The sequence below is a fragment of the Pogona vitticeps genome, chromosome 4 (assembly GCF_051106095.1).
Source record: "Pogona vitticeps strain Pit_001003342236 chromosome 4, PviZW2.1, whole genome shotgun sequence".
NCBI lineage: Eukaryota > Metazoa > Chordata > Lepidosauria > Squamata > Agamidae > Pogona > Pogona vitticeps.
Window position 1 is genome coordinate 224,678,210 of NC_135786.1, and position 26,319 is coordinate 224,704,528.

The 26,319-nt window shown below is 44.2% G+C and overlaps 1 protein-coding gene across 5 annotated transcripts in view; it reads right to left on the bottom strand.

Moving 5' to 3' along the window:
• Positions 1 to 22,513: 22,513 nt before the first annotated feature.
• Positions 22,514 to 26,319, bottom strand: part of ENPP2 (ectonucleotide pyrophosphatase/phosphodiesterase 2) — a 93,727-nt gene continuing 89,921 nt past the window's right edge. For all 5 annotated transcript variants that reach the window (XM_020796522.3, XM_078391619.1, XM_020796521.3 and 2 more), the window contains one exon: positions 22,514 to 23,110. In XM_020796522.3, coding sequence (XP_020652181.2) covers positions 22,937 to 23,110 — 174 coding nt within the window. In that variant the 3' untranslated portion in view covers positions 22,514 to 22,936. The remainder of the gene's footprint in view (positions 23,111 to 26,319) is intronic.

A 26,319-nucleotide genomic window follows, 5' to 3' on the forward strand; every position in this document is an offset into this window, starting at 1 on the left:
GTCGAGGGTTGACTGTAATTCACAACACTTCACACTCCTGGCTATGCTGGCTAGGGCTGGTAAAAGTTGCAGTTCAACAGGGCCACAGTTTTCTCTCACCTGACATAAACAGAAGCCTCATAAAGGAAAGTAGCTATAAGAACAGCCACATCTCACAGTCCCTCATCGCTGCTATGTTCCACCACAACCTGGTCTACATCAATTGCCTCAGCAGAAGCTTTTGGGAAGGATTCGTGAGAAATCAATCAGAACCTCTGCAGTGCTTCCAGTTGCAACATTGCTTTTCAGTGTGTTTAGCCTACGAGTGAAGCCACCAACAGCTTGAAGGACATTTTCAATCAAAGATTCCATACATTTATAGATACATAAGTTCCAGTGTAAAAATTGCAGCTTTTGGGATGCAAGGTGACTTACATCATTAAAATACAATATTTAAATCTAAAAACAATTATACAAATATTAAAAAGGAACAAACACCACTCTGAGAAATGGTAAACAAAAGCAATACTAAAAATTCAATCAAAGCAGTAATGCATAACAACCAAGTTCAAAGTTCCAGTCAGGCAGTGAGTCACTGAGGTGACTGCCTGAAGAGAAAGATCTTCGCCTGCTTGTGAAAGGACAGCAAAGATGGAGCCAGCCTGACCTCTTGTAGGAGAGACTTCCAGAGTTTGGGAGCAGCAACAGGGAAGGCCTTCTTCTATGTCAAACGCACCTGTGAAAGTGATGAGGCCAAGAGGAAGGCCTCTCCTGATTATCTTAACACTCATGCAGGTGAAATAGTGAAAATATGTGCTGTCCTCTGAAGATGCCGGCCACAGAGACTGGCGAAATGTTAGGAAGAACAACCTTCAGAACACGGCCAAAGAGCCCGAAAAACCCACAACAACCAGTGAAAATATGTTTTAAAAATACTGTATGAATAGTATATCAAACAAACAAACAAAAACCCACAAGAAAGACAAATGTTGTGGTACCTGAAAAACTTAACTGGTATATTTAAATGTGAGCTCTCATGAATTAAGTCCACTTCCTCAGAGAGATTAGATTGGGCATCCTTCAGTCTCTAGAGACTATGGTAACGTGCTCTGAATAGAGGTCTTGGAACAGCGTCTAGTGTGGCTGAGAAGGCCAATTCGAGAGTGACCATCCCTTTCACACTGAACACAAATACAATCCATCCCCTGTCCAGCTCCCTGGTTTTTCTGGTTTTGGAACTGCCTCTTTGCCTCAGCTTGCTGGACAAGGGTCTCTTCAAATTGGGAGAGGCCATGATGCACTGTCTGCCTCCAGACAGGCTAACAGACTGAATAATTTCAGTTACCAGTCTATAAGCTAGCAGCAGCATTATCAACACAAGTGGTCAACTGTGTGGATAAATGTAGGATTCCACACTTGGCAATGACTTGGGAATCTTTGTTTGGTCATTTCAAATGCGTCCCTAGCACTCATATACACCCCACCCCAACTGTTTCTCTTTCAAGTCTGGTCTTATAGGGGTTATATTTTTCTAAAACAGTCACTTGCACGTCACTCAGAGAGCGTCCAGCTAGATTGAAATGTTCTGAAACAGGTTTTTGTGTCTTTTCCTGCCTGGTGTAAGAGGCATGTCCGCTAATTCTTTTGTACAGAGATTGTCGTGTTTGTTCTATATAGAATGAAGAAGGCCATTGTTGGAAAAGGATGGCATAGATCCCATTCATAGAGAGCAAGTAAATATGCCCCTGATGTTATGTGGGGCATTGTTGGGGCTTGTAATTGTATTGCCAAAGTAAGTGCAGGGACAGAGGTGACATCTGGTTTGTAGCAGGGTTGTGTTCCCATAATTATATCAATGTTGTGCAGTCTGTTGTGTGTCAGCAGTTACGAGATTGGGGAGGTTGTCTGTAAACAAATACAGGCTTTCCCCTGAGGACTTGGGAGAGTGAAATATTCTTGTCAAGAATGGATTGCAGATCATTTATGATATGTGTAATGGTCTCACTTGTGACAACGGATGGTGCTCTGCCATTTTCTCTGCTGGGTTTGACTTCTAATAGGATGCTTCTGGATAGTCATCTTGCCAAGTTAATTTATTTTTCAGCCATATTGGATGGGTAATGTAGTCTGAGAAATGCTTTCTGTAGATTCATGGGTTTTGAGTTTCCATCTTGTGGAGCGAAGCAGATGCATTTATATTGAATGGCTTGGATGTGTAGCTGATAGATTTTGTGATGTGCTTAGGATGGAAGCTAGAGGCATCGAGTGTGACTATCTGTCAGCGGGTTTTTGATACAACATGGTTCTAAGATGTCCATGTTGTAGCTTCACATTGGTGTCCAGACTCAACCAAATTCATGAATATGAGTCATTGGGGTTTTTTTTTTGTTTTTTGTTTTTTTTGTTTTTTTGTCTGATAACTTGCACAGGTGCTGGCTGGATAGCTCAGTGAGTTAGGTACAGTATCTGGCTGTGGAGCCAGAGGCTGGGAATTTTGTTCCTTACTGTGCATCTCAGAGGAGCCAGAGAACTTTGTGGTCACAGGCAAGCTGCACAGTTCCAGGATGTTCCAGAAGAAGGGAACGATGAATCACTTCTGAGTACACTCTACCTACAAAACCCTGAAGAGGATCACCGGAAGTAAGAACTGACTTAACGGAAAACAATTACAGTGGTGCCCCACATAGTGAGGTTAATCCGTTCTGGATTAACCGTCGCTATGGAGAAACATCGCTATACAGAACGGAAAATGCCATAGGAACGCATTAAACTTAGTTTAATGCGTTCCCATGGCTTCTAAATTCACCTTTAAGCGAAGTTTCCCCATCCGGCCGCCATTTTCGCACCCTCGGTAAGCGAGGGCAGGGCGCAAAAACACTGCATGCTGCCATTTTGGGCGTCTGGGCCATTTTGGAACCGCCAAACAGCTGGTTTTAAAAAATCGCTATGCGAACATCGGTAAGCGAAACGCTTAACGATTGTCGCAAAGCGATTTTTGCCCTATTAAATCATCGTAATGTGATTGCATCAGTGATCCCAAAAAATGGATCGCTATGTGAATTCATCGTTAAACGGTGCGCTCATTATGCGAGGCACCACTGTATTATTTATTATTATTATTTATACTTCCACTAACATGTTTATTTCTTTGAAAGCTACGTAATGTGCATGAATACCCTGTTTCCCTGAAAATAAGACCTACGTAACCTGGAAATAAGCCCTAGTATGATTTTTCAGGATTCTTGTAGTATAAGCCCTACCCCAAAAATAAGCCCCAGTTAAGGGAAATCCCACCCTCCACCATTGTGCAGAAGAAGATGACATGACTGTCTTTGAACAAATGTAGGTTGTACATGAAAAAAAATAAAACATCCCCTGAAAATAAGCCGTAATCTGGTTTATTAGAGCAAAAATTAATATAATACCCTGTCTTATTTTCGTGGGAAAACGGTAGTGTTTTTTGAGTATATTGTGGTTTGTGTTACTCTCACTGGAGCTTTCCTTTGTGCTGCCACTAGATGGTGCAACATGAAAATGCATGACTTGATTCTGCAAATCTATTTTTAAGAAATTAAAGTCTGCTGCTAGGTCACTTACACTTCTCTACAGCAGTGCTGATGTCCCCTTATCTGTCATTGATGACACCAGCATTTTTCCTGCCATCAACTCTGCCTTGGTTGGAATACTGACAACATCTGTTATTTTGCTAGCTTTTTTCATTCCCTCCTGATATTGTGGGCAGTTTTTTGGTCCACACTGACACATACCATAATTATGGTATATGGTTCCCTGATAGCCCTGTTTGGCATGGGAAAAAAAATACTTCATCTGCTCGTGTTTCTGTTGAAAACGATCCGTCCTTCCTCTTTAAGAGCTGGCCCATATCTCTCTGGCACAGGGCTGGGGCATGCAGTCTTTTTGGGATGATTCATCAAGATGCAAAATAGTTCTTTGCTCAGCCTTTGTGGACAGGTCCCAAGAGGTAAAATAGATTGCGCTGAAAGACAAGTATCTTTTTAGCACTGGTTGGACTGCACCAAATTTCACAGTGTGGACAACCCATGCTGTGGGTTCAGGGGGGCAGCTGAGTTCAGTGCCATGCAGAGCTGTGACCAGCCATTTTGGCACCTGGGGCAAGTGGTGCCATCTTCCACTCCACCCTGAGGCATAGACAGTGGCAGACCTACATTTTGGGTGTCCTGAAGCTTGAACTGTAATGGGGGGCCCATTGCAAAAACAATGAGGTCTAGGTAACCACTGTTACCTTCTTCAGTGGGGCTGTTCCATGACAATTCATCACAGATTTCTTTAAAATTGTGGACTAAAGTAGTTCCTGGGGCCCCTCCAGGATTAGGGTCCCTGAAACTTAAGCTCCATTCATTTCAAAGGAGATCTGCCCCGAGTATGGGCCCAACCCACCAAACCTCCCAGGTAAAGGAGGAAGAAAATGTGATGTCCCCTGTAAAATAGAAAGTTTGTGCTTTCCAGAAAAGGAAAGAAAAGGAAAGAAAAGGAAAAAAGAAGGAAAGTGGATAGGGCTGGGGTATGTTGCTGTCTTTATTTTTTAGAGGTTGAAGGCAGCAGGAAAAGAGGCAGACCAAATATAAGATGAATTGACTCCCTAAAGGAAGCCACAGGCTTGATTTTGCAAAAGCTGAGTAGGACTGTTGATTCTCAGCTTGGTGAGCCCTCATTCATAGGTCGCTTCAGCACTGGTGGGAACAATGCTGTGGCCAGCAGGGGGGCGGGCTGAAAAACTCAGTTCCCACCCCCGCCACCACAACTGAAAGAGTTCTTAATCATATTCGAAATACATTTCTCCCTTGAATAGCATGGTTTTGAGCAGCACGGCTTTGGCCATGCCTGGATTTTTTTTTTCAATAAGTGCAAATTAAAAAACAAAATACAAATATCCAACAGACAGAGATAGGTAGGTAGGTAGGTAGGTAGGTAGGTAGGTAGGTAGGTAGGTAGGTAGGTAGGTAGGTAGGTAGGTAGGTAGGTAGGTAGGTAGGTAGGTAGGTAGGTAGGTAGGTAGGTAGGTGGAGGGAGGGATGACAGACAGACAGACAGACAGACAGACAGACAGACAGACAGATAGAGTGCTGTTATTCACCTGCCGGAAGTGGGTTTCTCTGGCTTACCAAGGCCCCTGTTAGTAGTGGTGTGGCAGACTCTGGTCAGATAGTGGTGGCCTGACCAGCCCCCTCTCCAGGCATCATGGCTCCACGTGATAGCGGAGAGGGTACTAAGGCATGATGCACAGTTAATACACTAAACCCACCTGTTCTGTATGTTTGCGCGTGCGTGTGTGTGTGTGAACTGTTTATGTATTGTATTTACGTTAAGGGTGGCATAAGAGATTTTGAACTACACAAGGGTCTGCCTCCTCTAACCCCAGTATTACTGAAGGGAGAAGTGTATACTTCATCACCAATGATTAAATCACCGTTCTATTTATCCAGAGATCGGGTGGCGGGGGTTGTTTTTGTTTCTGATCTTTTGTTGTCAATTTAAAGAAGAAAACAGCAAGCTCTGAATGTTGTGACAGAAATTTAAAGTGCAACGATGCAATCAAAATACTGTAATAGAATAGGCAACTGGTCTATAAAGGTAAAATATCTTGTTTCGTCAGAATTACCTGAAGGCCATTGTGGTTTTTAATACATATTGGAACAATAAATCCCCCCCTCGCTCAGATTAATATTTGAATTATTTAAATAAATTTGTTACAGGCACAAATGTTACACAAGTTAAAGTGGTATCCTACTTTTAGGTGTTTTTTTTAAAGTCTTATAAAAACATACATCAACCATAATGCAAATCATAGTGTCATATAACAGCTACAGCTCTGAAGACAAATACACAGCTATAAAATTGAAGATTAGATCTACAGGGATAGGCGAAAACTAGTTTATGTTTTATTGAAATTCCCACCAGCCCTAGCTAGCTGAGCCAACGATCCAGAAAGCTGGAAGTTACTGTCCAACAATTTCAGCAGATCTACAGTTTTCCCAAACCTGGCCGAGGGCAACAAACCAACTGCATAGCAAACATCAGGTGGCCTCCCTGAGGTGCCTAAATGCTGGTTGTGAAATTGCTTGGTTGTCGTCCCTCAACAGGTTGTTGATATTTCTTCTGGCAATTTTAATTCCAGGATGTCTAACTCAAGGTCAGCAACCACACTATCTGGGTTGTCCGAGACATCCAGATCTTTCTGATATAATTCCTCTGTGTATTCTTGCCACCTCTTCTTGATGTCTTCTGCTTTTGTAAGGTCCCTTCCATTTTTGTCCTTTATCATGTCTGTCTTAGCTCAAAATGTTCCTTTAATATCTCCAGTTTTCTTCAACAGATCTCTGGTTTTTCCCTTTCTATTATTTTCCTCTATTTCTTTGCACTGTTCATTTAAGAAGGCCCTCTTGTCTGATAATACTAATGATAATGATAATATGAAGAAGAAGAAGAAGAAGAAGAAGAAGAAGAAGAAGAAGAAGAAGAAGAAGAAGAAGAAGAAGAAGAAGAAGAAGAAGAAGAAGAAGAAGAAAGAAGAAGAAGAAGAAGACGACGACGACGACGACGACGACGATATGGAATTGGCACAATCTTCTGTGTCATTTTTGTCCCCATGGCAAGGGAACCTCACCCTGTGTGCACGCAGAGGAAGGGGTAATCTCCAACAGGAACTGAATGGGCAGCAAGAGCACTTCCTGATGTGCAGGCCTGATGGAGAGTCTCCCACACACACACACATGCAGGAGAGATTTTTTGCAATGATGGAACCATCTGCAATCACTAGCTTTCCACGTAGATGACATCCTCTTGTGGAGGGCTCTCCAACCACAATTCTCGGAGACCGTTCCTTCCTCCATGGCATCTGAAACACCCCTTTCCCTCTGGGACCTCCCATCTTCCTCTCCTGAAGCGAAGGTTGAGGTTCCTGGTTTACCTCCTGCACAGATGCAGAATTGCAGCACAGAAAGCGGGCGACGAATCCCCTTTTCTTTTCTTTTCCACCTGCCCTCCCTGCGTCTGGGGGTTGATGACATCCAGCTGGAGTCTCCCTTGTGGAGGGCTCCCCAACCACGGTTCTCTCCAACCCTTTTTTCCTCCATGGCAGCTGAAACACCCCTTTCCTTCTTCTACTTCCCACCTTTCTCTCCTCAAGTGAAGGTTGATATTCCTGGCTTAACCCTCCACTCTTGAATAGGCCTTTGACCTGCCTGGCTTTCTCGTTTTTCTCCGCAAACTCCATAAGTTGGTGTTCTTCAAATTTAGTGATTTCTCCCCCTCCGGTGACCCCAAATGATGGGTAGTGATCCTTTCTGATCAAGGGGCCTTGGCCGGCAGCATTTTCTTTCAGGGATTCCTGTGTTTCCCCCAGAGGAGATTTTTGATGCTTCCGAGGAACACCCTCCCAATGGACTTCCTCCTCTTCACTTTGCCCCTTCTCGTTTTCATCCTGAGCAGTCAGGGCCTGCGAGGACCTCTGAAGCCACATTCGGTGTCCCAGATCTGCTTCGGAAGGCGCTCCGAGAGGCAGAAGGGCCCTCAGGGACTGAAGTACCCGTCTGGGAAGTCCCCACCTATGTTGGGCTGTTCTTCTCCTCAAATGAGTTTCCAGGTCTTCTTTTCTGGGGAGGTTCAGGAATGGGAGATGCCAGACCTCAATGGGGGTGGAGAGACTTGTCCTCTGTTCTTTTTCCCCAGTCATTGTTCCCTCAGGCACTTGCCCCTTTGCTGGTCTTTGCTGATAGACCTACCAGAAAAAGAAAATGAAGAGAAAGGTCCAGCATGAATGAGAGTAAAGAAAAACTAGTTTTCTCATTCTGTTTTTCTGGAGAATGGACACCAGACACGCTTCCTGTCTCTATGCATTTTGTTTACTTATGGAAAGCAAGCCAATAACAGTAATGCAACAACCTACCTTCGCCTGGGCGCTGGAAAGCTGGGGAGGCGTTTGATGGACCGTAAAGAGGCACCTGAAACATCTCTTGATTGAATCACTGATGTTTTGAATAAAAGTGAATCTCTGTAGGAGTTTCAAGAGGATAACAATCTGATAACAGAATGTTATGAACAAGAGAATAAGAGTAAAGATGAGGTATCTGATGAAGATTGCAAGGGCTTCCTTGAGAGTAACCAAAACCCTGCGCTGGGTCTGCTCCATCCTTGGATCAACACAGCTGCCAGAGCGCGGGTGACCCACCAAATAGATGGTTGTAGCCAAGAACCTCCTCATGGATCCAAAGGTGTTCCGAAAGAAAGGAAAAATCTGCAGGAGTTTCCAAAGGAGAACAAACTGACCACATAATGTTGTCAAAGTGATAAGAAGAAAAAAGATGAGGTAGCTGATTGGGGCTGCTAAAATTTTCCCGAGAGCAACCAGGAGCTTGCGCCAGGTCTTTGCCATCACTGGATCAAGACAGCTGACTGAGTGCTGGTCACTCACCAGATGGGTGGTTGCTGTCCTGGACCAGAGGTTTATTAGGGTGATGAATTGCATCACAACGTGACATCACAAAGAGTGGTCAGGGTACTGTTGCCCCTGCACCCCAAAAATGGTAGGCCTGCCTTGTTTTCCTGACTGGTTGCAAGTTGGAAACAAGGACACGAGTAGACAGAAAGCAATTGTCTTTGCTTTGGAACCATCATTTTTTAAAATTCTTTGGACTATTGTAATGGAAGCCTGGGTCAGGCCAGGATGTGAGAGACACCGGTTGGGTGGCCTCTGAAAGAGGAGTCCAGGAAATGTTTGTAACCAAAATCACAGTAGAGACATATCTTTATTTATTTATTTATTTATGGAAGTTATTTTAAATATTACCATTTTGCCTTCCTTCTGAAAAGGGCCGTTGGTGGCTTACAAAATTAAACGACTGCTTGTGTGTGTGTGTGCGTGCGTGCGTGGTCCCACTGGGGTTCACATAGATTTGTACGAAGTTCTTTTGCTATCAATAAAAATGGATGCCAAAAACCAGCATGCATATTATGGGATACCTATGAAGCTTTTTGACTATGCAGGGATCTCAACCTGTATCCTCCTCTTCCAAATCTAATATTCAAACAATTATACTCTACACTGGCTCGGTCAGAATTTACATGTGATTCTATAGCCAGAACATCTTGGAATGTATCCTGTTGCAAAGCTATATGGAGAACGCAGGAAAAACATTGACCGTGCTGGTAGACTGCCACTGAAAAGAAGTCCCTACTTCTGTTTCAAGGTCCATTCAGCTTGATCTCATTGCACACTCTCTGTGCCCATCCCAAAAACCCAAGGAGCTACTCTTTCATTCATAGCAAGTTAGTCAGACGTTGGGAGTTTAACTCTCCACTGGGCAGGGGATAATAGGAGATGTTTCCGGGTAGTTCAGACCCACCCCAAGGATCTCAGCAAGTCATTTCTCTGGAAGAAGCGGGCCCTTTCCCTTGCACCAGAGAGAGGCATTTTGATTCTCCCGGAGGGGACTGTCAAGGAGTCAGGCTGGCGGGGCATCTCCTGGGCCAAAGTGTTGGAGGCAACTGTTGGCCCCTTATGGGCAGGAGAGCCGGACTGTACAGAAAGAGGCCACTTCAGCACTCTTGGGAACCCAAGCTGAGCTTTCCTGCGTCGACTGACCATTCTTCTGAAGGGCAGGTTTGCACAAAGGATGCCGCTCCGCCAAGGGAGAAGCATCTTCTGGAAAGAACGGCAACGAGGCTGACGAGAGGGGCCTCCTGCGAAGCAGAGAAGGAGCCGTGCACTCCTCCTGCCTAGAAAAGGAAAGCCTCTTGCCAAAGGAGGGCACCCGAGGCTGGAGCCCAGGAGGATCAAGGTGTGGACAGTTCCAAAGGAAGTTCCCCCGATGTAAAGCGCAGGAGAAAGAAATCACTCCTAGGAGACAGGCAGGCGAAAAAGCCGCGGGCCCTCAGTCAGAAGGCTGGACTCGCTGAAGAGGAGTTTCAGATGCCAGAGGAAAGGGAAGCGGTTCTCCCCTTTCCTTCCGAAAATCTACCTGGAGAAGTTGTTGGGGGAGAGTGTCCCAAGCCGAGGGGAAGGCCCATGGGCTCAGCCTGCAGGTATGACCGGGAGGGGAAGCGGATCTCCTGTGAAGAGGTCTTGAAATTGGCCTCAGGTGGTTTTCGGGTCTGGCTTCTGTTTGAGGAGCAGCCTCGCCAGCCACAGAATACAGTGGACCCTCTACTTAAGGAATTAATCCGTATTGGAATGGTGGCTGCAGGTCGAAAAGTCTGTAGGTTGAGTCTCCATTGACCTCCAATGCATTGAAAACTGATTAATCCTGTAACTGGCCGTTTTTGTTCCGTTTGTGTTCCATTTTAGTTTTTTTCCCCCAGTCTGTAGGTCAATTCTCCAGCTGCAAGTCGAACCTAAATTTTGTGGCCAGAGAGGTCTGTAACTCGAAAGTCTGTAAGTCGAGCCGTCTGTAAGTCGAGGGTCCGCTGTATCGCTGCTGGTCCCAGCATACACAGACACAGACACACACACACACACACATACACACACACACACACACACACACGCACACACACACCATACCATCTCACTCTTATCACTGCTTAATATTCTGTCCTCTGTCAGACGATGTTCACAGAGAGTTCTATGAGGAAAAGGGGGCTTTTCCCAATCTGTAGCAAACAACGTGTCCTGCTCTGGTCTGTCCTTAAGACGTTGTTCTGTGGCGAAATAGTCGTTCCATCTGGTACCTTACACGGCCGTGTGTCTGTGTGCAAGTCATTATGGCATGAGAGTCTTGCTCTCATCTATGTTGCTTGAATCTACCCCTCTTCCACCCGTCCTTCATGTCAAGGACCCTTTATCTTTAGAACAACAAGAACAAAAATCAATAGAGGGAACTCATTCTTATGGAGACTGCGCTTTTAATATCTCCCGTGAATTATATGCAACTGAGTCTTGATCTTATGGAGATATTTTATGAGTTATTTTAGACACTCCAAATTAGGGGTGGATGACATCAGCCGTGCCTTGGGCTTTTTTCTTCTTCCAGATTTGCAGATTGAAGGCTGTCCTAGGAGGCAGGTCTGGCCAACCTAATGGGAGAGCAAGCAACCACACTTCCACACGGAACAACGTGCATTTAGAGCAACACAAGGAAAAGCACGTCATTCTCTTGAACATGTTTACAGTATTAAAGTATTGAAGGTCTTTTTTTTTTTTCTGACGGTTCCAAAAAAGCACATTCCATAGAGGCCATTAGCTACAGAGGTGCCAGCTTCACAAAGCGATACTTGTGAACACCTAAAATACACTGGTTTAAAGGATGTGCATGGGAGGAACACTGCTAGGTTCCCCTGCATCTTTCGGCGTTCCCTAAAAAGCCTCTCTGGAGGTTGGAGGCCCCTCTTGGGAATGTAGGATGCAACTCAGGGCAAGGAGCTGCTGGCGAGAGGAAGAGGTGGAAAACCTTCCTCCCATGAGCCTCTTTCAGGTCACTTTCTACAGACTCTTAAGTCTGATGGGCTCTCTTAGCTACACACAAAAAAATTCTTACCTTGTAGTGCAGCCTTCCAGGAACAGGTGGTGGGCTGCAGGTCTTCTCCTTTGGCTGACCTGGCATTCGGCAGCTGCTCTTCACTCTCTGGAGGGAGGGGGGAGCTGTCCCCATGGCTCCTCTCTAGGTCAGTGGTTCCCAACCCTGTGTCCCCAGATGATCTTGCACGGCAGCTCCCAGGAATCCTAGCCAGCACAGCCAACAGGGAAGGCTTCTGGGAGTTGTAGTCCAAGGGACATCTTGGGACTCAGGGTCGGGAACCACTGCTCTAGACTCTTTCCGTGATATAACTATGTCTGCAAGCTCTGGTCAGAGTCCAGGAGCATCTGGTGGATCAGGCACCTTCCCCCTGGAGGAGAAGGAGCAACCACCTAAGGGGTACCCATCCACACTCCAACTTTTGGACAAAGACAGTTTGAGATGGAGCAGAGGAAGGCCCTTCAGGAAGAGCCACAGGAGGGGAACGCTCCCAGAAGAGACTGTGAAAGAGTCGGTCTGTTGGGGCATCCAAAAAGCACAGCGATCACCAAGAGCCAGCATGGGTTTCTCAGATTCCAGTTGTGCGTTTGTGGGACAGGATCACAAGCTTGATTCCTCAGGAGAACTCAGTGGGTCTTGGGTGTCTTACTAAACCACACACTAAACGTGGGTCAACACGTGACCAGGATAGTAAGAGGTCTGGAAACCAAGCTCTACCAGGAACAGTTGAGGAGTTAGGTACATTTAGCCTAGAGAAAAGATTTAGAGGTGATCTGATCATGATCTTCAGGTAGCTTTGGGACCATCAAGAAAGACAGGCCAGGCTTTGCGGCTGTTGTTGTTGCTCTAGCGAGTAGGGCCTACACCAAGGAGTTCAACGTGTTTGAAACACAGATGTCCATGTTTCTCTGCTGGCCTGCTTCCAGGCAAAGATACTCAGGGTGTTTCTGGGGGTTTGGCACAGGATCCTCCTTTCACTTCTCAACACTGGCTTTACTGACATTTTGGCCTGAAGGTCTACATCAAGGACCAGTGTTCCTTACTGACCACTTCTGCAGAGAACCAGCCACCAAAGGGTGGGAAGGGTCACATCTACATCAGTGACCACAATCAATAGCAAAGAGGAAGTCCCAGATGGAAGCCAAGCCCACAGGAATGATTGTCTCCCACCTCTGGGTTGAGCCCATCTCTCTGTTCACGTGGCTTTCTTTCCAGAGGCAGGCGGGATCCACCCCCTTCAAAGAAGACTTAAAAGGACTCACTCAGGAGCAAACCACAGAGATCTTCCTGCCCTCCTGAAAGCAAGGAGCTCTGATTGCCGGACCACCAAGAAAGGCAGCCAAGCAACAGAGACCAGGTGAGTTTCAGAATCTCTTGGGACACCAAAATCTCAGAGATTCACTTTATTCTAAATCAACCCACATGTGAAAGAGAAGCAAACAGACAAAACACACACAGAGAGAGAGAGAGAGAGAGAGAGAGAGAGAGTCAGCTTGCTTTTGGTATGTACACATTTCCTTTGAACTCCTTCTATTTATCCAAGGTCTCTCTTCCTTCCTTGCTGCCTTGGTTCCCTTGTCCTGGAACTGCTCTAACAGTTCAGAGGTTTTTGTGTGATATTCAGCTAAAAGTTGGCTTTCTGTAACTTGAGCCGATTATGACGTGTCCCGCAGTCTGGAATGATTAAGAACAAATCTTCCTCCTCCTCCTCCTCCTCCTCCTCCTCTGTACGACTATCTTTTGAGTGTTTGAAAAGTGCTATCCGACTTCCCTTCACTCTCCTTTTCTCATGGTTATACCTGCCCAGATCTTTCAGTCTTTCCTCCTAGGGCTTGGTTTCCAATTCTCCTGATTCATTCAGATATTCCACCCAATTTTGTCTCACCCACAAATTTGATAAGTATTCCGTTGAAGAAAACTGCTCCTTCAAAAGCAAAGCTTGCACAAGTGGTGCAGTCCCACGTTATATCACTGGTAGAATTTGTGATCCTGGGAAGCACAACAGAATACAAGCCTTCCAATGAAGGCATCTGGATCCATGTCATTTACTTCAAATACTAGAATCAAACACAGTTCACAATCGTCCCACGTACAAACATTGTTTCCTGGTGAACTCCAATTTTCTCCACTTCCTTGCGATAATGGGAGAAGAGACTGTAGTGTGATAATGGGAGAAGAGATTGTAGTGCAATCATTTCCAATGATGGGTCTTTAGACAGTCTTGGACTGCTGTTCCCAGAAGCCTTCACCACTAGCTGTGCTGGCAAGGGCTTTTGGGATTTGCAGTCCAAGAACATCTGGGGACCCAAGGTTGGGAACCACTGTGTTAGTGTAAACAACAGAGAGTCAAGGGTTCAGAATATTTGCTGATCCGCCATAAATCATAAACAGATCCATCCACCCAACCTGCTGAATGAATCCAAGTGAAAATTGCAATGAAATCCTCTAAATCTCTTTGGTCCTAAATCACATTGCACTACTCTCTTCACCTCTACTCCCCTTTTGCTTTTTTTGAATTATTGATCAATCAATCAATTAATATGCCACCTGTAAGTGGTCAGAGGAGTAAAAAGGAGGCCAGTGAGAGACAAGCACAGCTGAACTTGCAGAACTGTGCAATTACTTTTCCAGATTGCCATTGCACAAAAGACAAGGAATTAATGTATATTCCGTGAACAGCAGGCCTCAGACCTATTTCTGAAGATCAAAGGTTGTTTTCAGCAGTATTTTCTGGAAAATCAATTGACAGTATTTTTAGTACTGGCTTAGGAATGCTACTGTTTGAGCAAGCGACGGAGGGCTTTGCCAAGAACATGGTGAGACAGACAGACTTTGAAAACTGGAAACTGTGGTTGCCTTCCAAAGGTGAAGTGTATCATAGTTGCTCCTGGCACCTCTTTGTGGAGATGTCTGTGCTTTTAATCCATATTTGTGAGAATCAATGCTCACTTGAACCGGAGGTCTATAATCACTGGCCCACTGGGACAAGTCCTTTAACAAGGATTACTCAGACCACTGCATGTCCTCAGAAACAGAGAATTTTTGCAAGTCACCCTGTAAAATAGTGAAAGGAGTTGCCTAATAACATAGTGGGGATATTGGATGGAGAAACCCAGTAAAGAAGGTTCAGTGGCTGCTGGCTGGTGGTAATGATGGTTAAAATGCCACCTCCAGGATCAGAGGTAACATGGCTCTGTGTGCTACTTGCTCAAGAACATAAAATGGGCGAGGGGCAATGCCTCCCATAAAATGAGAAAATACCGCTATCATGCTTGTTGGTTTCCCAGAGACATCAGGTTGGAAGGATACCTGTGTGTGCTACTTTGTGGGAAATGTTCCTCAATTTGAATAATAATTTTGGCTCTACATTTCCTCCCTTTTGTCTGCATGTAAGTGACCATTTTCCTGTACTAACTAGCTACTGCAAGAAAGAAGATTAGCTAGGGTTTTGGTGTGAGCTAGCATCAGTTTTGTGTTACTGCAGTATGTCATTTCTTTTCTTAGCCCGTTTGGGGTTTGTCACCAGGCAGAGGTTAAAACTGGATTCTGTGACCCATTGTGGGGTTCCATTGGAAAATCTGCATTATGCACTTGCAAACCCATGTGTCTACGAACCATTGACATTTGGTTTTGCTGTAGTTTTGCTTTTGGGCACACACGTAAAATCCGTAATATGTGAAGGTGGTTGTCAGATGCTGGATTGTTATGTTGACCAAGACTCAGAGTTTGGACTACATCTCCAAGTATCTTGCAAGCAATGGAATATCCTAGAGCAGTGGTCCCCAACCTTGGGCCTCCAGATGTTCTTGAACTTCAACTCCCAGAAATCCTGGCCAACCGAGGTGGTGGTGAAGGCTTCTGGGAGTTGCAGTCCAATAACATCTGGAGGCCCAAGGTTGGGGACCACAGTCCTAGAGAATGGATGGTTTGTTGGCTCATGGCAACGAGACAATAGTATACTGCATTTTGTATTGTTACTATACACTATACATTTTCTTGCAGCTCCACAGTAATCCCTAGTGCGAAGCTCAAATTTGATAAGACACAAAGTTACATGATTCATTCTCTCTTTCTCTGGGCCTCACTAGATGAGATGCAGATTCCATATCTGGAAGCAGTGCACATTTACGAGGAAAAAACTGTTTATTAATTATCTTGCTTTTGTTTTGCAATCAACCTACTGGGGTGCAGTTTGTTATTTCAGGTGCATAGCACTAAAGAACACTGTAAGAGGAAGAATATTCTATTGCCTTCTGATCTGACTTTCCATAGTTTGTTTTACTCTGGGTTTTTTGCATTTTAAGAAAAGCAGCCTTAAAAACCACACTGAGGTTGAAATGATGCAGAGGAGATGCTGCTTCACCTTTTTACTAGCCATCAACTCAAAATAATCTTTCCCACTCTCTCACCCCCCCGAAAAAGGGCTCTTTGTAGCTTGCGGGGGAGAGAAGCAAGCAGGCAAGTGAGAGAGGAAGGGAGTTAGACCAGCCTCTCTCCTTCCCAATGAACTCTCTGCTCTCTGTCAAAGCCTCAACTTCTTTTTATTTCATTTTTTTAAAGTGTTTGTGAAAAGAATAATGCATGCCAGTGTAAGATGTATTTTGGGTCTGAATAGGTTCATTCCGTGTACGCCACAGTGTCTCTCCTTTCACATTTGCAATGCTGGACTATGCAATGAAGTGCACACACTCTCTCTTAAGGCAGTAGTTTTGGCTGCAGTGCTTTCTCATCCAAAGAAAACAGGCCTGGCAAGGGTTTCCCAGGCCAATGTGATCCTCTGAGAAGTGAAAACACCATTATCCATTCACCGAGCAGCTCTAGGAGGCCTTACAACCACATCTACCTTTTAAAAACCTGCCCTAGTGGTGGTTAACAAAACTCCTACTCAGTTTTAAAGGTGTCCACATACAGTGAGGAGAGGAGAGGAGGAGAGGATGTTAGTCCCACTTCCTTCTGTTATGGCACTGAACATGTAAAAGCAACAACCTCCAATCCCTCAATGGTCTCTTCAGACTGTCTTGAGGGCTCTTACACGCCCACCATTCAAAACTATGTCTTCCACTCCTCTAAAACTTCTTTCTCTAAAGACGTTTTTGTGGCCATTACATCTGCATGGAGGGCGAGTGAGTTGGCTGCACTGCAGGCTGATGCACCATATATACAATTTCACTCCGATAAGGTCATCTTATATCCTGATGTCTCATTCTTCCCTAGAGTGTTCTCGAATTTTCATGTTAATCAGCCTTTAATCTTCCCAACGTTGTTTCCTAACCCTTCTTATGATGTTGAACGCCTGCTCCATTCCCTTGATGTTTGTCGGGCTTTGGCCTTTTATATTTCTACAACTAAGGACTTACCTAGACTATTTGTTTGCTTCCACAGTCCTCGGAAGTGTCATCCGGTTTCTTCTCAGACAGTTTCCAGATGGATAGTTTATGCCATCGCTTTAGCCTTTGAGCTGGTTGGCAAGACCCCACCTGATGTATTGAAGGCGCATTCCACTAGAGCCGTGGCTACCTCTACTGCCTGGCTGCGTGGCACTGAAGTCTCTGACATTTGTCACTCAGCTGCTTGGTCTCCACCATTGACCTTTGTGACACATTACAGGCTGGATGTCAGAGCCAAAAAAGGAAGCAAGTTTTAGAAGGGCTGTGCTGACTTCAGTTTTACCGTGACAGCCCTCCTTGCTAGTCACCCATCTGTGTGCATTCACAGACACCATGAAGAAGAAAGACAGGTTACTTATCTGTAACCATGGCTCTTTGAGTAGTACTCTGTGAATCCACACGTCCCGCCTAACCTACCTGCTGTCCGTCACAGGTTGTCTACAACTTTTAATTATCAGAGCCATGACAGCAGCAGACGTTCAGAACCGAGGTACCACGGGTGGGCGGAGCATGCACGCCATGGGGAAGCATTCTATTGGTCACTTAGTGAAGCTCTAGAATATTCCGAAGAGTCCTGCGCAGGCACAGTTTAACCCATTTGTGTGGATTCACAGAGTACTACTCAAAAAACCATGGTTACAGGTAAGTAACCTGTCTATTTCCACAAAAATACGTATCACTCTCTGGCTCCATTCAGTTGTTCAGGAGCCATGTTGAGTGCTGGCCCTTCCCTCTCAGTCACCACATTGAATATGGAACTGTGTTCTGCTTGCGTAGCCTCTCCGTATCAACTTGACCCCCAATTCTTGGTGTTCTGTTTTGTTTTATCTTTCCGTGGACATCCTCCCCCTTTGTTGGTTGCAACTAACAGACAAGACACAGGTAACATTTCTGGAGAGTGAAGATGTCACTGTGTAAGATGGCCACATGGCCTGTATTAAGAAGAGCTGTCATCTATTTCAGTGGTTCTTAACCTTTGTTACTCAGTTGTTTTTGAACTGCAACTCCCAGAAACCTCAGCAAGCAGAGCTGATGGTGAAGACTTCTGGGAGTTGCAGTCCAAAAACATCTGAGTAACAAAGGCTAAGAACGAGTGATCTATTTGAAGAGATGGCCAGAGGACAAGCCTTCTTTTAAAGATGTCCTCCATATGCAGGGCTGTCTTGTCCAACTGTGATTTAAAGAGTTGGGGGTGGGGTGTCACATAAGGAGTGAGATCAGGAGCTTTGAAGTTATACATCCATTCTGAGCATCTGGACAGCAGACTCAGCAGATATATGAGTCAGCTGGACAGTCTTCATGCCGTTGAATGACATAGATTGGGATCCTGCTTAAAATCATCTCTAATTTTGTCTTTGGACATACAAATTGGTGTATGTATATGCAGATCAGTGCTATCTTTTGTTCTCCTTTTGATGCATGTAATGTATAAGTGGTCATTGTACATACTGATTTAAAATATTTTTAACCCACGTTTCTTCTAAAAAGGATCCAAGGGAGCTTTTATAATTAAAAAAACAATATTTAAAAGCTAAAACCAGTAAGTATACAATTTTTTAAAAAATTCAAGAAATATTATATTAAAAATGATCAGTAGGATCAACACCAAAGATGCATTTCAAAGCAACAACAATCCATTAAAAACCCGTCCTGGACAACCAATCATTAAGGGAAAGCCTGCCTGAGAGAAAGGTCTTCACCTGCTTGTGGAAGGACAGCAAAGATGGGGCCAGCCTGGCCTCCTGTGGGAGGGAGTTCCAGAGTCTGGGAGCAGTGACAGAGAAGGCCCTCTCCTGTGTTCTCATCAAATGGACCTGTGAAGGTAGTGGGACTGAGAGAAAGGCCTCTATTGATTATCTATAAAGAGAGATGTGATCCTTAAGATAGCTTGGGCCAAAGCTGTTTAGTGTTTTATAGGGGTCTCAAACATGCGGCCGGGGGCCATTTGCAGCCCACCGGGTGATAGTTTGAGACCCCCCCCTTGTCTGCTCCCCCTAATTTGCCCACGCATCCTCTGCTGTCAAGAGTCAAAAAAGCATCGCCTTGCTCGCTGGCTCTCTCCCAAGACAGCTTGTCTGCTGGCTGGCTGGCTGGAGGGTGCAAGAGGCGCTGTCTTGAGGGAGAGCTGGTGAGTGAGGTGCGCTGCCAGCCCTTTTCCCCGAGCGCCTGAGCCGGTGCCGAGTGGAGCTCACTCCTGGCCCATCCTCTAAGAGCTCCTCTAAGCCGCCAACAGCAGCTGCCACCGTCGCCGCCTCTTCCAGGGAAGTGGCTCTCTGGCTCTCTTTCTCTCTCGGCACCCCCAGCACCAGCCCAGCCAGCAGCCACCTCAGTGCCCGGCGGTGCTTCCTCCTCCTCCTCCTCCTCTTTATCCTGCTTCAGCCGCCTCAGCTTTGGAGGCTGCCTGGGCTCGCCTTGCAAAGTTTGCTCCTCTGTCGTGGTGGGCGTAGCTGCTGCTGCTGCATGTGACTTTTTTTTGAGGGGGGGACCCTCAAAGGAAGGTTGCTGGACCTCCGTGTGTGTGTGTTTGTGCACGTGCACACGCATGCACCTGTGGGGGCCCCACCCCATTCTGTTTAATTTCACTGGTACCAGTGGGGGCTTTTCTCCTTTAGCAAGGCGAATTCTGTGAAGTTTTTTTAAAATTTTATGTCGTGCCCTACCCCCCGCTAGGCGGTCGCCGGCGCTCCCTCCCTTCTCCGCTTCTTCATTTTGCTGCTTCTGGTGGTGGTGGTAGTGAAGAAGGAGCCGGAGGGGGTCGTGGCCGGCGACAAGGGCTCACGCGCCCCTCCTCCTCCTCCTCCTCGGAGCCCCAGCCAGGCTAAGGAAATTCCTGGGTGGCTTCCTCGGGCTCTTGCTCCGATATCTGATGCGGCCCAGCCTCATCCAGCCTCTGCCTCCAGCAAGCCCTAGGTAAACTGAATTTGAGACCCCTGATTTAGACTTTCTAACTCTGCCACCACTCCAGTTACTTCAAAATAAAAGCCAGCTCTGCTGCATTTTTGGGTTGACCTGCTCATTCTATTTGGGGTGTTTCTACCCCAGATGTCTGCCCCAGCAACCTTTAAAAGACCTGCGTTGGTGACACTATTGCTTAGAATCAGCCTTGCTGCACTTTGAAAGGTGATCCAAAAAATGGTATTTCTTTGCCACAGCTCAGCACTGGAAGTAAAATTTGTATGTTTGAACCAAAGCTGGTCTCTACATGGTGTTCATTTTGCTCCTTCTCTCTGAATTTCCATCAAGTAACGTTCTCCCCTATTCCCAGGGAAACTTTTTCTTATCAAGCATATATTTATTTCTTTGTACAAAACAGTGACTGAAAGATTTTGAATGTACAAGTATTTGTATAAATACACAGATATTCAGAAGGATTACCACGAATGCAAAAGTCCTTTTGCAGTCTCTGATTCTCTCTGTTACCAAAAACTGTTCCTGGGATATGAGGGGGGAGCAGCGTTCACAAACACATTTTTGTCTACTAGAAGTTGTGGATGGGTCTCAAACATACTCCCTCACTAGATAGTCTTGCTACATCTTTCAAAGAAGAAATAGATGAGACAATAGATGAGAATATCCAGAAGGTTAATCATGTAAGTACTGTAGTTTATGGCAGCAAAGCCAATAAAACAAGACTCATGGCACGTTATAAGACTACCAAGTTTTACTTGACATAATATTTTGTAGACTGGAGTCAATTAAAGTCCATGAAAGATTATGCTTAAGAAGATTTGCTAATCTTTAAGGTGTTATCAGACTCTCTGTAGATTTTGCTCTGCAAGAATAGCTGGAGCTTTTAAACCTTTGCAATATGAAGTGTTAACATCAGTGAGTTAAAGGCAGTGAAAAGTTGGGTCTACTGAAAGGAGTGACACCAGCCATTTATGACAACTGATTTTTGTGCAGTTAACAATGGATGGTCATCAGGATTGAACCCACTGAATTGAACAGTCCCATCTTAGGGAGCATCTGCTTGCTGCCTCAAAGTGTTAGCAGCTTTGGTCAGTCTTGTATTTTTGTTGTTGTTTAGTCGTTTAGTTGTGTCCGACTCTTTGTACTGTCTTAAGAGGAAATCCCATGTCAGCAGGCCACATGGAAGACAAAGCATGCTTGCTGTCCCACTTGATTAGGAGCATTTTGGGCTACATCATTATATAACAATCAAGGACAGACCTGGTCTATTCAGTTACTTTTGATGTTCCTTCCAAGACAGATGTTCTTCTGTATGCCAGATTTTTGTAAATAGTAACTGAAGTCAGCTCTGTGAAGTACTGCTTCTTGTATTCAAAAGCCAAATTGAATGGCTCCACATGATCTACTTAGTAGGGTTGCCAGATCAATAGGAGCTCACTACTGAGATTTCAAGACCAAAACCTGAGATCAAGACATGGGCCCCTGTGATGCCACAGAGGTGGGGCAGCCAAAGATTAGGGAGGTCAGGACTACTTCTGAGACAGCTGATTCTGGAAATAAGTACCAGGCACTCCACTTGAGGTGAACTCATGTTAGAATAAACAGTGTTTATTGTATGTCTGGTCCAGTTTGGCCCCTTAGTGTGCATGTTTGAAGGAATACAGCCAAAGCATGCCCTTCAAAGGTACCAGGTGACCAGAACAGAGAATAGCAATGTTGCTTTTTCATACTACACCTCTCAGAATTTCCTAGATTCTGAAAGGGATATTCAAAAAATAATAAAAAAGAGAACTTTGTCAAGTTCTGATTTCAGCTTAGCCCCTTCATGTTATCTTCAGGATGCCATATTTTTCCGTGTATAAAATGACACTTTTTCCTAAAATAATTCAAGGAAAAATTGAGGGTCATTTTATACTCGGAAGTAAGGAGGGCGGAGGGACCAAAGTGCTTTGATCCCTGTTTCCCCCTCCAGGTTTTGCAAAGAAAATGGAGGGGAAAAGCGATTTCTGCTTTCCCCCTACATTTTCGTTGCAAAAAGCAGCTTTCCCCCTCCAGGGCCAAGCCCTCCATTTTCCACTTTCTTGCAAAGAAAGAAATTTTGATTTAGAAACATGGGGGGAGCGTTTTATACATGATGTCGTCTTATACATGGAAAAAAAACAGTAATGTGCAAAATATGTGCATCGATCCTTTGTTGCTGCATTCCTCAGATTCAATGGAGCCAAATATAAGAATCTCCATGGAGCACTGCAAAAGAGTGTGTGGGAAGCATGAGTTACATCTAACTTCCTGTGCAGTTTTGTACTAATCTACAATCCATACAGAGGGCCAGCATCCTGCAGTGCTGGATATGTTGCTATTTGCAAAAGTGCAGCAACACTGTAAAGGTTAGGGCAGGCTCTCCCTAGTGATGGGATCACACCTCCCATCAATAGTTATGCAATGTGATGGTCCTTGGAGTTCAGGATGCAATACAAGGAAAGGCTGGACGAGGGTACTACAGTTCCCATGTTCCAGCCATCTATTTTTTACAAATCAGATGTTAAAAACCTAGGCCCCTGATTCTAATATATATTCCAAAATTCTGTCAGCTGTTTTTAAAATTGGAGCATTTTCTTATAAACAGATTTTCTGTAAGTTTTGATCTGTTTGTGCACAGCATAAAGGAACAGGCTGGAAACACACAAGCCAATGTTTGACATCTAGATGCTCAAAATACTGTGCGATAAAGGAACACAAAGTAAAAAACTGAATGTGTGGTTTTATTATATTTAAGGTTCTATTCTCTATGGAGCTTAAATATGTCTATCACATAGTTAACAGTAATTGTCATTTTACATGTTTGATACACAGTACAGGACTAAAAAAAATGAGGCAAGGGAGTGCTAGGAAAAAAATTAAGTTTCCTCAAAGTAAGTAACTGATACTGTAGGACCATTTTAAAAAGCTTCAACGAAGGGACTCCGAGAGGTCTCTTGTCAGAAGACCAAAAACGTATTCCCTATATTAAAGAATCAAGAACAACTGGCACATCTTTAATATATTTAAGATTTGATGCAAGATTAAAAAACACAACTAATAATTTTAATGTCCTGTTTCAAATTAATAAATATAATATAAAAATATACACCACTTCATGAGAGGATGGATGGACTGAGTTTAAGAGAGTTAAATTTCACTTTCAAATGTATGCAGATGCGTCTTTAAAGAAAGGATTTCTGTGTAGGTTCGGCTGGTCTTCCGGAAGAAGTCCAAACTGGTAAGCAGCTCGATATCACGTACTCGGGCAGTGTGCATTTTCAAGAGGTCTTCAATCCAGCGGAATTCATCCTCAGCATAGTTCTGAAATTGAAAGGCAACTTTACTGAGATGACAGACTCCTACTTTTTAAAAGGGTGTTACAGTATATCCATAATAATCTATTTAAACGTTGGCCTTTGTGGAGAAGATCTGTTGTTTGTTAAGAACAACTTGCAGAAGGGTTGATTTAAAATACTTTGACTCCTGTATGGAGACACCGGGGTCTCAGGGTAGGTTACTTTCTGATGCCTTCCTCTGGCCAACCACCAAAATTGAGGTGCCCCTGTGAAAACAACTGAGGCCTTTTCAGTTCCTCTTACAGAACACCCTTTCCAGAGGTGCTCATCCGGCACCTACATTGTGAATGTTTGGGAACTGGGGAAAATTCCTTTTTAGACTACAACTCTCAGAACCTCACCACCAGTACAGCCATGTGCGTTGGGACAGTTTGAGAACTGTAACCTAAAACACAACTCTTCCAAGCACAATGTTTTTTTTCAGTAACAGGGAAACATCCTTTAATTTTTCCAGACCTTCCCATTTTTATCTTTCGGGCCTTTTTTTAAAAAATGCAATGTTTTTAATCTTGAGTAAGTATTTGTATTTGATATTTATAAGCATGCAGTCTGAAAACTGCCAATGAGGAAAAACATAACCATAAAATTCAATAAGGCCACACTCCTAAATGTTCTTTAACTGTTCTTCAACCCTGAAGAACTGAATTGTTTAGAGTATTTGCCACTGTTCTGTATCAATATACCACAAAAGTAATAGGAGGAAGCTGCAACAGAAAAATGACTGGAGGACTCTTGGTGGCAGCTCCCTCACAGAGACACGGGGAATGAAGGTAGAATGTGACCCTGCCAGGCCCTCCAGGAGAAAACAGCTTGATCCGCTGCCCCAGAAAACCGGGATGACTCAGAGTGGGAGAGCAGAGAATCCAATGACTCCAAGGTCAAGCACAGTAATAGATAATTATGTGGAGCCAGCTACAGAATGAAAGTATCCCACATCAAGAATAAATACTACTAGCCCAGCTAACCCCAAACTGCTGGATATAGCAACCATATCAGGTGATGGTGCTCCTTTCATCACATTGCACCTGTCAGAACTCCTCCCATACAATCTGACTTGTTTACAAGCATGCTTTTGTCATATTACCTCTTTGCACCTCTCAACGTGGGCTGTGAGTGCCTTACAGACTGCTTGTTTCCAATCTCTGCCTATTCTTTGCACATCCTTTAAAACTCTGTTTATGAGTTTAAATCTGGGTTTCCCTTGACTGCTGGATCCTCATCCTTGCTACCTTTAAATGCAACACTCCACAAACCCACTGAAATTAAACTTCATTAAATATTCCATCTAATTAAATATTATGTTTCATTTCCTATAGAATGATTGAAAACCACCTCTGAAAACCATATCCTTTAATTTTGGTTAGCAGTAACGGCAATACAAATTGCAAGTCTATCAGTTAAACTTTTCCTCTGAGATAAATAAGTAGGGCTTGGCTAGACAGCTAAACTGGAGCCACCTGAGGAGTTGCTTAAGGCTACATAAAGGTGGCATACGCCTTGAGGTGATCCTTGCATCCAAATTCCATATGTACCCCAGGTGACTCTATTTGGGCAACCTCCCTTTAAAGGGAAAGGAAAAACAAAGAAAATAAAGATCCCCCTCCTTGCCGCCTCGTCCTTCCAGAAGGAAGCTTTCAATTTTTCTCAAAAAAGGCATAGCGTATCAGTGTTGCCATAAATAGGCTTTTTAAAAGGGTTGCTTCCTCCCTCTCCTACAGAAGAGCAGAGGAAGTTTTCAGTTGCCCAAAATCAAAATTACGTGGCTAAACAGTCTTAAACCATTTAACAATATTGGGAGATTCAAAGCAGTAAGCCATTCACTTTTGTTCAATCCTAGTGATTGCACATTGAACACCCCCCCCAAAAAAAGCCATCCTACCCACACCTAAAAAAGAGTAACCCCTGACATGGAGCTAGAAAGGAATAGGTAGAAACACAATGGAAACATTCGCGAAGGCTTTCATGGCCGGGATCTAATGGTTGTTGTGGGTTTTTCAGGCTCTTTGGCCGTGTTCTGAAGGTTGTTCTTCCTAACGTTTCGCCAGTCTCTGTGGCCAGCATCTTCAGAGGACAGCACTGTCCCAACAGAGCCAACAGGACAGTGGTTTCCACTACACCCACAGGCAGCAGACTAGGTTAGGCAATATGAGGAAACATTTTATAGGTACTGTAGCATCTGCTGTCTGGTGTGGCCATTTTGCTTTGCCTAAGAGGAGAGCTGCTCAGCAGAATGTGTTGGGTGTCCCTAAAACTCAATATAGTTGCTGTCTGTCCATTTAGAAAGTATACACAGCAGACAGTATATACATCTTAATTACTGCACTTTGGCAAATAAATTCACAGAGTCACTATGAACCATTTGGTCACCTATAGCTGTTACCTGTGCCCTTCATTTCTTGTTTGAAAGTAAAGAATACATTATACATTATAAAATTTCCATGCTATTTTGAATTCTCTTTTAGGCTTCCTAGCATATGGCTGTTCAAAAGCCTGAATTTCTGAAGCAAGATGGTATTATCTGCAACCTAAAACAGAGGCTGAAAATGGCTGTGGCTACTTTCCACTAGCCTTCATCTACTTCTATGCTCTCGGTCAATGAAAAGCAAGGCCTGGAGCAAATTATTACAAACAATAAAGGAGTGTGTGTATCTGTGTGATACATAACTGCTTAGTTTCTGATAAAGTACATAACATTCTTGAGAAGCTGGCATTTTCAGCAGAGGTGTGCCAAGGAGAAGACATTGCTTTATCCATTTCCTATTTTCTGTTTTCTGCTCAATATCATACTTCTCCTGTCCATAAACATCAAGTGAGAAACTGCATGGGGAAACAGAGCTCAATGATATTTTGAAAGGAAAAAACAGACAAGGGAATAGTTAAGTGCCTGCTCTCTCCTGCCACTCAGCTCAAAATTGCAGCAGCCTACAACTAACATTCAGTCTGAAATAATTTATATGGGCTTCATCACACATGGATGCAACAAACACACTTAGATGATAAAGCCCAAGTAATTGCACTAATTTGCTTCCATATCTTCCTTCTCCCTGCTTTGGAAAGAGACTTTTTAAAACACTGAGAGTACTCTAGGGATCATTAACAGTGCTACTTACGGTGATTAATTATTATAAAGTAGCATTTCTCTAACTAAGTCCTGATGGATGTTGGTTTAAGTGG